Raw genomic sequence first — 13,679 nt, 5'->3', positions numbered from 1 at the left:
AGGGGGATCAAATTAAAATATAAGGTAACGGATAATTACACCTAGAACTCTCTCTCTCTTCAACTTTGGTTGGAGATCTTAGCCAAACCCCAGGAAAGTTCAAAACACCCACAAATATCTGACCTGTTACAATCACAACAGATCCATCCGTGATAACCTAGAATGGTCATTTCCATGCAGCACGCTGAAAGATGGGCGGTCACAGCAGCTGTGCTCAATTATCAAGATATATTTAACCACTTTCTCTCCAGGATCAGACATAGGTGTAACAGCTATAAGACAATTCTGCTCCCACATCTATTGAAACACAGCTTCACAAAAGCAACACAATAATAAAACCTCAAAAACGAAGCCGCTGCCGACCAGAACAAACTTCCTGACTGTATTCCTTCCCTCTGAAAAGAAACCGACTATTTTTCCTACCAAAATTTACGCCGCCCTCCCCACATATCCCTCCACGCTACACTCTGGAGTCATTCGGAAGTTGAAATGTACAAAGAGTCACTTACTGTTCTGCATGTTGAATTGATAGAGCAGTATCCCACGTGGCTCGCTTATAGTGTTCTATTAGTAATAAAATATGCGTTAATCAGGGGAGGGTAGCACACACATTTAAATTGTAGATATGTTAATGTCTCAAAGGCTTATTTTGTTATATGTAGACGTTTTCTCCAAATAATTTAAAGGTTTAACCTTTTACAGCCCAAGGCAAAATAAATAAATAAAGATAACCTCCACATATTTTTAAAATTGCATGCAAGTGGTGTATTGTCTCAGATTATTATTTTTTTAAATAATCCGGATTAACAGGCCTATTACAGGAGGGGCGGAGGGGGGGAGAAAAAAACCCGAAGTTATGTTTTTAAACTTGCCTGAAATCTGGGTGGACTGTCCTCTCATACAATTTAGGGACTCACACATCTGCGTGTCACTAGTTAAAGTCTTCCCTCTAGGATAAAGCAAAAAAGTATATTAATGGGGTGGAAATATACTTTTTAATGTATGCTATATCACAGCGCAACCTCACAGTAGGATGCAGCACGGGGCTGGAGGGCTGAGATTTGAAACACTTACAAAAATAATAATCAAAGTTTTAAGCCTTCAGAAGTACTAGTAGATTGTAGCTCCCATTCCAGTCTAAATAGTTCTGGACTCTGACACTTTTCGTGCCTGTATTTACACATAGAACCTGTGTTATTTAAGGAAGGGAGCGGCGTGGGTCTGTGCTCTTTTTAGTGCTAGAGGTGGAGTGATAGGATTTTTTTTATCAGAATCTGGATATTTTTGCGTGTATTCTTCTACACGAGGCCTGTTTAGATCCTTTTTACACTTTGGAACGCTGCATCTTTGAAGTTGCTCTATTTAAAACAAGTACGGTTTGACGCGGTTGGAGTAAGGCTATGGGTTGTTGGGGTTTTTTTTAGTGGCACTAACAACTCCCCCCCAAAAATAGCCCCCCAAAACTCCCCTTATTGTGATTAACTTCTTTTTTTGGTCTTTAGATCTTCCCCTTTTTCACTGTACTGTGACACACGCTGTCTACCTCGCCTCAGTGCTTTAAAAAGTAAGAACAGGAGGGGGTGAGAACTGTTAAACAAAGCCTACAGAATGTGAACAATGGCTTCCATTCTGCTCCTCTACCCAAACCCAGAGTGCAGAAACCCAGTCTCCTTAACCGGCAGCACAGCTTCCCAACTAAACGTACCAACAACCCTCCAACTTACAAAGAGCAGAGAAACAAGCCCTTACTCCCTTCATTAGTGCCTGTGCCTTGACCCAGCGCCTGGACAACCCCAATCGCCTTTTTCCGTGTATTTATTTAGATGGTCGTTTATTTATTGAGTTTAAACCCTTGCGGCTGAAAATGGAAAAGTAATTTCTCGTTATAAATATCTGGAGGTAATTGTGTTACTGGTGTGAGTTGTTAGGGGTTGTAAAAAGATACAACAGCTCAGTGGGGTGCTCAATTGGGGAGAGACAATTACAATAAAGAGCCTATTCAAGAGGTTTGCGGGGAAAAAAGAGGAGGTAAAATAATGAAATAGTCGCAGCCTTCATTTTCTCTCCCCTTTTTTTTAAACTAAAAATACTCATTCTCTTTCTTTTGCGCCTATAATGAATATTAATTTTACTCTTCCTGCATATGATGGAGAATTCAAAGAGGCACGTTTCCCTATTCAGGACTAGTCATGGTATAATTTATTAAATAGCTTTTAGTCATCTTAAATCCATAAAAATAAACATCAAACAAGTACTTTCTCGCAGCGTGAAGACTTCAACTGGTAAATATTTACTGCTCTTTGGAGAACTACCTGATTAGCAACAGAGCAAGCTGCACTGTACTTCAATGGAGACGTGGCAATATCTCCTTTGGCTTAACTGAACGTGAAACCATCCCTTTAATACACTAAACACGTCTGCATATACATTCACCGAACAGAAAATCCAGTTCCTCAGACAGAATTTGCTCACATATTTAATGCACAACTCATAAGCATGGAGAATACGGGGTTAAAGAAGACATTCAGAATGCTGCTGTTATACTTCCAACCACAGTTTTGCCTGCACGTATCCTAGAAATGATAATAGAGAATAGAGGGATTTTTTTCAAAATACATTTTATACTACAGGAACAGGGTAGTCAAGTACTTCACTAAGGAGATTGGAGGAAAGCGAGATGCGATTCTGCATTTTCCTTGGAAACTCGCTAATTACCTAAGTAACCAGCAACATTTAGCAAAACAAAAACAAGAAAAGTCAAACAGCACCCGGAAGCAGTCTGATAATAAAATCGCTTTCCCATAGCATAACTTGTTCTTGCTGGATTTTATAAGGGTGGATATGTAGATCTACAACTAGGAATTTATAAATCAGAATACAGTTAGCTTTAAAGTAATGAATTGAATTAAATTCTCCGTGTCCTAGGAATCAAACTCAGTAGGCCAGGCCTAATCTGCAAGTCCTTTTTTAATCTCAAAATCCTGATATAATCTGATTGTGTTTAGAATCCCCCCCCCCCACTGAAAACATAATTAGCTATTAAGATGACAAAATTTTACATTCACACGTCAAAAAAGACAAAGATTAAAATGAATCAATTTGCGTTTAGACATCTGTAAAGGTCACCAGCTATAAAATGTATTGTCAAAGACCACAACTATTATTTTATGTCTATAAAGATGGATACGATGGAGGCACTTCTCTCATCCATTATATTGTGGGGTTTTTTTACCCCCCAAAAAAGCATCTGCCAGGTACATTTAATCATTCAGGAAACTTTGTTTTAAAACTTTCTAGAAATTATTAATGGTCTACGAGTCGATTTAACACGCAACTACAAAGCGCTGCAAGGTTAAATTCAAATCCAGTTTTTCCAGTTGCACTTGTGAAAGGAGAAGAATCAAGTTTATTGTTGCGCTTATTAATCAAATCTTATGCACGGCGAAGAGTTTGTAACTTTTAAAAATTACTTTACTGTTTTGGGTATCCGAGACCCTCCTGGATTACAAAGGGAAAGTAAGCGGTTCTTGCAGAATAAAGGAGATTAAATTAAAACAATTAAAATATTTAAAAATCGTGTTCCTTAAAAAAATGACAGAAACGTGTTGAAAAGGAATATTGATCGCAGGTTGATGGTAAGAGAATGCTAATAGTACTCTTCTGAGAAAAGCCAAATATTAAAGAGACTCGGATCTCCGAGAGGCTATTGGCACTAGGGGCTTTTCAGACTGGACTTTACTGACTGTTTGCCTCATGTGATCTGTAAGTTGGAAAGTTCTTCTTGGTATTATGGACAAGTTCGGTGAGATCTCCCGGCTGCTTGATTGAAACTGACAATCCTTCAGCTCTACTCAGAGCTTCCCGGATACAACTACTGAGAATTGACTTGGCCTAGAATGTGACTTTTTCCCCCCACCTCTCTCGGTCTCCTTTTCTCGCTCTCTCTCCCTTTCTTTCTCCCTCTCTCTCCCCCTTTTACTCTGTTCTGGTGGTGAGTAAGCATTACAATTATAGGCGAGTGTTCCCTAAATAAGACTTTCCCCCCCCCCCCATGACACTGGCTGTGGGAAGCACAAAGCAAAGGACACGGATCTTGGATCCGCCCGGCTACCCCCCAGAAAACAACTGGTGAGGATCGCCGAGGAGTCACTTCCCTTTCGTAATGGACATAACAACAGCAACAGAAAGGAGCATAGGGAAGGGTCTGGAGCAAGGTATATTTCGGGTGTGTGAGCGCGTGTGTACAAAGATTAGCCAGGGATCAGAGCACATTTTCCCCAGCCCTGGCTTTGGCAAGTGGGGGTGCTCTGAACGGCAACACAAGCCATTTGTGATCGCTCTGTCCAGCAAATACATTGGAGCTGCTGCTGCTGCTCATGTTGGCTTGATTTCCAAGTCAGATGCTTTAGCTTTTCCAGAGGACAGGGGCTTAAGTGAAAGCAGAAAGTTTGTGAGCTTCGGGACTGGAAAGTTCCCCGGGAAGCTCTCCCGGAATGCAAGTCGGGGATGGGAGAGAGAGAGAGCTGTCTAAATATTAAAATGAAATGAAGGGAGAAGTGGGGAGAAGAAATGAGCAGACTCACCTTTATGAGGCATCCTGTCTTGTTGTCAAAGCTCCTGTCAATAGTTTAAGAGCGCACTGATTTGAAATGATGGTGCTTTAAAAAGAGTTGCCAGTAAAATAGTTTTTCTCCACTGAAGCTGCTGGTTGTGTGATCTTGAATTCCTGGGAAGGAGACAGAGATTGACAATAAAATGGGCTGTCAGTGACTGGAGAGTGAGAGATAAAGAGTGTGTGAGTGGAGTAGAGAGAGAGAGACAGAGCACACCTATGCTGATTGGTGATGGTTCAAGTGTATTAATGTATGTGTGCCTGGTCTCTGCCTCGCCTCCACTGCTCTTCACTGGCCCATTAGCAAAGCCTGACCTCTGTCATCATCTTCCAGCAAAACACTTCCTCCCTGCGCCTTAACCAGAGCGGGAAATGAGGCTGAGCCAGGGCTCGCTTTTCAAACCCACTAATCACTCCACACATGCAAATGCTCTGCTCTCTCCCACACAAAATATTGCTTTATGCAAAGCAACGCCATTGCTCCCAGCTGCCGATTGGATGCTCAGTCACAGTGGCTGGTTCAATTGGCCCATTTGTTTGAATATGAATGCACTTGTTTTTTGCTCCTCGCATAGATTTTTCCTCTTCCCTTCTATCATCCCTGCGCTTAGAGGCGATGGGCAGATTATTAGTGAGCAGTCACTTTATCCGCAGTGTTGTCGTTTGGACAGTGTTGATGTTGGGGAAAAAATGTTCCAAATAGCGTCTGAAAGCCATCGGAGCTGTCCGGACTTTATCTCCACTACCCCCGTGCCTTTTCCCAGCTAAAACATACACTCTACTCCCCTTCCCCCCATTCAAATTAGGGACTGCAGTAAATAAATACTGTGTCTTGGAAAAAAAAAGAGCACATTGCTTTCCAATAAGACCTAGGTTTTTTGTGTTTTGGGGGGAGACTGAAGTGTGTGTGTGTGCCCGCGAGAGAGAGAGAGAGTGCGAGGGAGGGCTGAAAAAAAAAGATCAATTTGCATTTAAACAGTTAGCTCCCATCAGACAATAGAGATAAGAAAAAAATAACATTCAAATGGTAAAGACATAAATATTTGGGAGACAGGGGCTTTGTAAACTGTGAATTGCCTAGAGCTATCCAAGTTTTACAGCCCCCCCCCCCCCCACCATTTCTCTCTTTCTCCAAAAGTGATGGAGAGGGAAGGCTCTTCCCAGCCTGGAAAGTGCAGAGCAAATACACAATTTACTTTGTGTATTGAGGGCCCTTGTGAAAGGCCCTGAAGAGTCCTTTACCAAACACTCACAAACTTCCACGTGCCATTTGTTGACTAAGACCTGCTGGGTTTTTTTAAGACACCATGGGGGTATGTGTGGAAATATCCCCAATGATGTGTGTGTGTGTGTGTGTGTGTGTGTGTGTGTGAGAGAGAGCGAGAGAGAGCGCTGCAGTGCTAGAGATGTGCATTGCACCCAGCTTTGTTCCCTTTTCCACTGAGGTGTTGGTGTTTTCTGTTTTGTTTTTGTTTTGCAAAGGCAGCGCCCCTTGAGTAGCTGCCAGAAAATCAAGGGGGAAAGTAAGTAAATGACTTTGCTGCTCTGACCACACACCACAAGTACATTTGTTGAATGCCGGACTATTAAGACACACCTCAGTAAACTCTAAAGCAACCCCTCAGCGCATGCATTTAAGGTTACACTGGGAGCACCAGTCTGAGCTCAGGGTGTCCCGATCGTTTATGGCGAGTGGTCCGAGAAGGAGGGGGGGGAACAGTCATCACAAAAAAAAGGGGGGGGGGGGAAGAGGGGGACAAGGGAAAAAAATCCAAGCTTCGATGAGGAAAAGTGGAGAGCATGGACGCGCAAAGCATAAAATGAAGTCGTAGCCGCATACACTTGACTTCTCTTGACATGTGAAAAGTGCTAAAAGTCAAAGCTCATCAATAAAGTATCTTGAAATTGAATAAGAGCCCTGACAACCATTGCATTCTTAAATAAAGTACAATGAGGAGACAAACGACTCTGCCAAGGAGTTTGCATGTGAGTGAAAGGACGCCTCAATAGGAGCTGGATAATGGGCTGCCCGGCCGTCATGCACTGTCATCTCCAGTCCTGCAGAGAAGCTGCCACCGCTCCTAATAGCACAAAATGGGCTCTTAAGAGACTACTGGCTTTTCCTCTGGGGTTTTTCCTCCCCCCTTTCCTCTTATGCCAATTTGCCTTGATGCTTATTATCTCTAATGTGTATTTTTTGGAAGGCAGGGGTTTAAAGGAGTTTCTCCTAGGTCTCCTCCTTGAATTCTGGATTTAGCTGAGCAAACCTTTTTACTTTGGCTCACAGTGTGAAGGGGAAGGGAGGTCTGCCTTCAGTTCTGCAATCAGGGAGCCTGGAAAAACTCTTCTGCAGACACCAGTCTGGGGGATTCCCCACCCCCCACCCCGTTCCAACTCTTTTGGGAGTTTCATCCAACACAGCAACGCCAGTAAATAACACAGGACATGTAAGATGATGGAAGAAAGGAGATCGGTGCTGCTCTTGGAAATGGACCGTTTGCCTGGCCAAGTCATTGACATGCGGTTGCAATAGTTCAGGCCTAAGTCAATCTGCATTTTTTTCCTAGTCATGCATATACATAAAAACGGAGCCGACTATAGTGATGGAAAGGAGAGCATATTTCGTGTCCATACGATCTCCTTGGAAGGTAAGGTAGGAGCAACAGAATCTTAGTAACTGGGTTGAATCTATTTAGCAAAGGTGCTTGCCCAAAACTGGCACCCAGGTGTGCCCAGCTCTAAGACCGAGGGCGGGGTAGTACATGTACAATTACTGACCACATTGTAGAAAACTCTCAGCACTTGACGTTCTCTGTATCTCCCCAACCCCCCCCCCCCCAAAAAAACCCAAAAAACCAAAAAAACCAACCCTTCTCAAGCCATCAGAATAGGAAGCCGTTAAGAAGGCGCCACGTATAGGACACTCCTCTCTGTGTGGTTAAACCTGATTTAAAGTGCACAAAGGCGATCTTTGCAAGAGGCACAAGGGAAATTAAAAAGAAAATACAAACCAGTGTCCTGCTTGTCTCCTTCCCCAGGGCGCTGCTGCTTGCGAGACAACTTGGCAAATTGTCCCGAAAAGAGCCCAGTCCCGGTGGCTATTGCTCTCCCAAGCCGCGAGTCCCCTCCGCTCGCATTCTGCAGGGAGGAGAAGTGGGCTTCTGTTTGTAAGAGCGACAACTCTGGGAGGCTCCAAAGGGGATTTTAAAAGCTGGGATCTAGTCCTTTTCTGGAGTGAAGTCCGCCGACTCCTCGCTTCTCTCTATCTCTCTCTCTCTAACCAAGGATTTTTTTAAAAACTCTCGTCCACCGGGTATTAAAGGGGGGTTGGCCGGAGGGAAGGGAAAAAAAAACTTTGTCCGGAACTGCAGGCAAATATCATTTTTACAACTTCTCAATTAGCCATCCTTTGGATTAGCACCTTCTTAGGCTTCGTCTCCAGAATAAAGAAGCCGTAATCTTGTTGCTATTTTCCCCTAAGGCGCAGAGGACTTTGTATCCCCTCCCAAAGAAACTTTTAACCCCCCCTTCCAAAAACCAAATCATGAGGGGAGGGAAACTGACGTCATTCTGGGGCTGAGTGGGGGTGGGGGCGGCGGAGGAGGTCTTGAGAAACAGCCACACTGCTACTGATTTAGCAGGACATGGGGGAAAGGAGCCTCAGAAGCGACCCCCCTCCCCCGCCAAAAAAAGTTGGAAGAAAGAAAAGAGAGAGAGAGAGAGAAAGTGGGGGAGAGAGAACGTGTGTGTGTGTGTGTGTGCGCGCTGGCCCGTATGTGAGCCAGCGAGAGGAGGAGGAGGAGGAGGAGGAGAGGGAGTTAGTCTGTCTGTGCCAGTTCCAAGAATGGCCAATTTAGAGCCACTCCTGTCCTGAGCGCCTTCCCCTGCAGGGACTGCACCGCTCGCAGGCAGCCCTGGCGAGGAAACCCTGCTCCCTTTTGACTCACCGTGACACGCCAGGATTATCTGAAATGTACCTGCTCTAAAATGTAAAGACAAGGAAGTCCCCGCAAAGTTGAGGCACAACTCTAAGGACGCCATTTTAACTCCAGCGCCTCGAGTTGTTCAGGTTTTAAGAAGGGGCATTTTTTTTTTCAGTCCAGGAAGGGTTGACAAAAGCAAACGCTTCCTATCGGCTAGGCACGAAACGGGGCAGTATGCAAAGCATCTGGTTTGCACTTGATCTTTAATCCAAGCAGTTTTTTGTTGTTACTTCCCCCTCCCCCCCCAATCCAGCAAGGAAAATGCGAATCGATGAACCATTGGTAGGAATGGCCATCAATGTTCCATATCAGGGTGACGAGTGGTTCTTTGTAGCTCTGTGGTGATTACCGATTCGTAGCAGTTTGCTTTAGGGGTCGAGAAGAGCTGAGGAAAACGTTGAGATTCACCCACAATCTCTCTTGTCCGGGGCAAAAATATCTGAAGGGAGTCTAGCGGGTTGCGTTGAAGGCAAGCAGGTTACCTAGATCCGTCCAGCACTCAGCACCGCAGGACGCAGGATTCAGAGAGATTTCCTCAGCAAAGGCACCTCGTTGTTAGCAAATGGATCTCTCAGCACACACTTACCCTTTCCAGAGGGTTAGCAGTCCCGGACAGCTCCGAGGTGGCTGATTTGGGACAGTTTAGGTATATTGTCTCCCGTTTCTAGTACCGGCAGATGTGACTTTTCAAAAAACGTTCTGTTAATTTTGTTAATGATCGAGGGGGCAAAACTAAAATAAAACACTGATCCAAGGAATTTTGCGGTCCAGGTTTTGCGTTACTCCCTTCCCTCCGCCCCCATTTCCCACAAAAGTTAGAGCTTTTTAAAAGACACCTTTAACCACCAAATATGTTTCGGATAAAATAAACCACTTTTGCGTTAGTATAGTAAACAGCATACATGCCCGGTGATTCCAGTTGTTCGGAGCATGGACTCAACCATGGTTTGAGAATATGGTTTAAAATACCTCCAAAATTACTATTGTAATTAGTCATTTTCATGTTTTGTCCTGTGATCTTTTTGCTTTCACGTCCATTAACCAAAACAAGGTAAGACAATTTATTTTCTCTGGAAAGGTAAACAGAAATTTGACGAAAATAATTGGTCATTGTTTTACATGATCCCATGATATGAGGCGTATCTATTGATTTGTGTTAAGAACTAGTATTTTGCTCCTTTTTTAGTCGATTGCTAAGCGTTAGGAGCAGGAATTGCTGAGTTAGGTACTCCTGTATCGTCTTGTTGTATTAATATCTGGGTTGCAAACTACCTTTTTTAATACCCAGAAAAATGCTTAAAGTTCTCTTGTCCAGTTCAGTCTAAAACTGAAGAGATACACAAATCCTGACGTGTTAGACTCCAGTGCTTCTGCCTTCGGGACACTCAATGCCTATTTGTATATATAGGAACAGTGTTTGAAACCTATAATGCACAGGACGTTGAGTTAAGTGGAGCTTTTCTAGTTTATAAACAATCTGCAAAAAGTTTGGAATCGATTTAACCTCGTTTACGTTGGTCTTTTGCATAAAGCACAGCTTTGTGTGCAAGAATAAAAACGTATTTCTGAACCCTAACGAAGTCATTCTGCAGTCTCTGAAGCTGGAAGACGAACACACATGTTTCCATACGGGATAGCCTTTGATTCTATATGTGAAAAATGTCGTGCAAACGGACTTGCTAGAAAAGCCTATTAAAAAAAAAACCCTAAGCGCATCCTGACGTGCTTTTTAAATGCTATTGATTGGGACAAGCTGTTCAAAACCCCCCGTAACAGTTAATCTGCCTGTTCATCAAGTCACTAAGGAGCTCAATGTGAGTTTTATTAGCGACTGGAGAACACAAGCAGCAGAAAGGATCAAAAGCCTACACTCTTGATATTTGTAAAACTAGTTTTCCCCAAAAATATATTTTCAATTACAGAGTAATTCTTAGCTTATCATCACTGCCTAACAGTGACACACACAGATGGCTACACACATGCTGGCAATACTAGGGAACTTAATGAATCAAGATCTTATTCCCGGCAGTCAGATGCACATTTTAAAAGTGACATTATTAATCTTAAATAGAGATCAAAGTCAAGACAATTGGTTGTAGATATAGATTAACCTTTTGGATTAGAAGCAAAACGTAAATCTGTGGAATCGGTGGCAATATGAAAATGGTATAGATATGTCTTTGGTTGATATAAAGTATTTTATTTAATTGGAGATTAATTAGCTTTTAAACAAATAAGTAGTTTTTATTTATTACAGTAACTTCCCATATTTCTTCGCCCGCACCATTATTTGATGTCATCATTAAATTAATGACTAAAAGTTTTAATTTCACGATCCGTTACTAGAATCTGGACTGTCTGAAAGATGAATTTCTATTAATGTAATAATCAGAAATATTATTTCACCTGGTAAAATCAACATTTGATCTTGTCATTTTTAATGCAAGCCGATTGCATTATATGTCAATGAGATATGCATATAAAGGACTATCTGGTCAGAGGTAATTATGTCACAGCTTTTTCTCGGCATGACAGCTGGATAAACACAATCTCCAATAAACATCTCTAATTAGGGAGGAGGATCTGAGATGGATGGTGTTTGATTTATTACTGAAGGAGAATGTCCATTTACCGGTGTATTAGAGTGAGGGATTATCGTGAACCTTCTTGCTAAAGTACTTTAAGGAATATTAGGGAAAGAGGGAGGGTAGGTAAATTGTGTTTCCGGATTTACATTTGTGTTTTTTTTAACGGAAGAATGATCACTATAACACTCTGCACTTTTCTATAGTAGAGGGTCCCCCCCCCTTTCTCTATCACCCCTATTTAATATACGCAGCTGAAGTTATCAAGGCAAGATCCTGCTTGTGAGATTAGGGTATGTTTCCATTCAGATATTCTGCAGAATTTCTGTGAACTCCCGAATTCATTATAAACAAAGTGGCTAAACCTCAGAGACAGTTACCAATCAGATCTCGAAACTATAAAGCAAGGGAACTAGACTCCACGGCAAAAAGACGAAACATTTGAAATGTGCAACCTAGTTCCCCCCCTCCTTCCCGCCTCCAGCTACACCACTTTTAACTCGCATTTCCAAATACAACTGCGCTTCAGTGTGTGGGGTTGAAAATGCTGCTGAACCTTTAATCTCTCCTTCCTTCCTTCCTTCCTCCCGCCCCCCCCAAAAAACCCCCAAACCCAAACCAAAATCTTTCAGTTCACTTACAGCAGTCGTGGGGAAACTTTTTTTTTTCTATGCTGAAACTTTAAAAACGTCCCGTGTTCGCTCATTGGATGTGGAATGAAGTAGCAAGGTGTCTTTTTGTATGCATGTGTGTACGCACGTGTATACAAGCATGTATATCCATAGCCTGTCCGAGTAAGGTTGTACGTATCTCCCATACCTGCTTGGAAGGTGCATGAAATACATTTCAATGCGCACGCACGGCACAGGACGCCGGTAGGGTTGAGAATCAGTCAGCAGTTTCTAAGGTTTCAAGATTTACTTCACCGTACACTGTAACTTATCAAGCTCGCCAATGTCCCCCCGCGCTGCGGATTGTGCAGCAGATTCCCTTCGCTTTGACCACCGCCTGCCTTCGTGCCTCGCTGGGAGAGCAGGGTGTGACGGAGCTCCGTGTAACTTGAATCCCCCTTGTTCTACCTCAGTGGAAATCGTTAATTATTAGGTCTTCCTAAGTAAAGCTCAGATCACACGGTCCGGGGATTTAAAATGCGACCAAACTATGCGAACCGCATTCTTTCCTTTCTACCTGAGCTCTGAGAACCGAATCAAATATTCATGCCGTTCGGTAGCTCAAGCATCAACACTTTCCAAACGGTGGAAACTTTCACACTAATTCTATCCGCTGTTTCCAAACAGCCGAGCTAATTGCTCAAGCTGAAGCTATCAAACAAGATACTTTCCCCCCACCTGTTGTATAGGGTTTTTTGTAATATATATTACAAAAAACTACACAGAAGGTGAGAAAAAGTGTATATACATGAGATATATATGATAAAACATATACGAATAATTGAATTGTGCTAGAAGTGACCATGTTTTCAAGCAGCAATTAATACTTGCAGAAGTCCTGACCCCAGATATGTTAGACTTCCTGCTCAGGCCAGCTGATAGACGCTGGTGTATTGTAAAGATCCTCGCACCAGAGAATAGCAAAGCTTTAAAGAAGTTCCTATACTCGGCCCATTTCTAAGACAATCAGATGAACACAAACACAGCTCACATCAGAACAGGCAAAGAATTCAGCAAGTTAGAGGGTCGGATTATTATTTTAAGAGCAAACCGGTGGCACTGGAAATGAATGTATAAAAGGAGCATAAAATGTTACCTGTTACAGAGAGTGCAGACAGATGAACCTGACCTGCCGATTCCCACACTATTAAATTGCCGATAGTAGATAACTGGCAGGTTTGATCGCCAATTTCTACATAAGAATCTGCCACACAGTTTAAATGTCAATGACAGTAAAAAAGAGCGTGTCTTGCTTTGCACTAACTTTCCCTTAATATCAACGCCAGCGCCTCCCTCATTGGCTGGGCTGCCGCGGTGACGTCACGGAGGACAGTAGTTAGAGCTCAGCTAATAAGAAATTTTAGATAACACGAGCATATAGGGCCTAAAATGTTTCTCCCACTGTATGCTCCTCCTAAATCCAGTGAGTATTTTAAGGAACTGTTTGTTATTCTATGGAAATGTCAACGCCTACCAGGCACATTTGTTTATCCTTACATTTCCAGATTGCAAGGCAAATATTACATTATATATTACACTGTAAAATACCATTTAGGTGGGTTCATGCAGCTGTCTTTAGTAGCAGTGGTGTAGAGACGTTACGGAGAGAAAAGCTAGCTGGAAAAGCGTGGCCAGACTTTCCAATATGCAAGTTCAACCTTCTGCACCCTTTCCCCATCGTTTCGGATTGTCTCACCTTTTAGCACCTTCTAATTTTATATGGTTACTGCGCCCATCCTTCCCCCCCCCTCCATCTTTCTCAAAGAGGGACGCTTGCCTTCTTGTTGCAGACACAAACCTTCCACCTGAAGTTTTAATTATGATACAG

At 42.8% G+C, this 13,679-nt stretch overlaps 2 protein-coding genes across 13 annotated transcripts in view; one reads left to right on the top strand and one right to left on the bottom strand.

The window, feature by feature from the left end:
* Positions 1-13,108, bottom strand: part of PAX6 (paired box 6) — a 31,739-nt gene extending 18,631 nt beyond the window's left edge. For 3 of the 12 annotated variants that reach the window (XM_048854588.2, XM_048854591.2, XM_048854596.2), the window contains exons 1-4: positions 7,624-8,103; positions 4,584-4,726; positions 873-949; positions 510-564 (exon numbers count right to left, since the gene is read on the bottom strand). In XM_048854588.2, the coding sequence (XP_048710545.1) occupies positions 510-519 (10 nt within the window). In that variant the 5' untranslated portion in view covers positions 520-564; positions 873-949; positions 4,584-4,726; positions 7,624-8,103. Of the gene's footprint in view, positions 1-509; positions 565-872; positions 950-4,583; positions 4,727-4,829; positions 5,039-7,623; positions 8,106-12,947 lie in introns of those variants that run through there. The other 9 variants (XM_048854595.2, XM_048854597.2, XM_048854589.2 and 6 more) reach the window with 7 other exon arrangements.
* ELP4 (elongator acetyltransferase complex subunit 4) overlaps positions 1-13,679 on the top strand; it is a 344,771-nt gene that overhangs the window by 289,779 nt on the left and 41,313 nt on the right. The window lies entirely within an intron of this gene.

The sequence above is a fragment of the Caretta caretta genome, chromosome 6 (genome assembly GCF_965140235.1).
Source record: "Caretta caretta isolate rCarCar2 chromosome 6, rCarCar1.hap1, whole genome shotgun sequence".
NCBI lineage: Eukaryota > Metazoa > Chordata > Testudines > Cheloniidae > Caretta > Caretta caretta.
The sequence above is the reverse complement of the archived record's forward strand: the minus strand, read 5'-3'. Positions and strand labels throughout refer to the sequence as shown.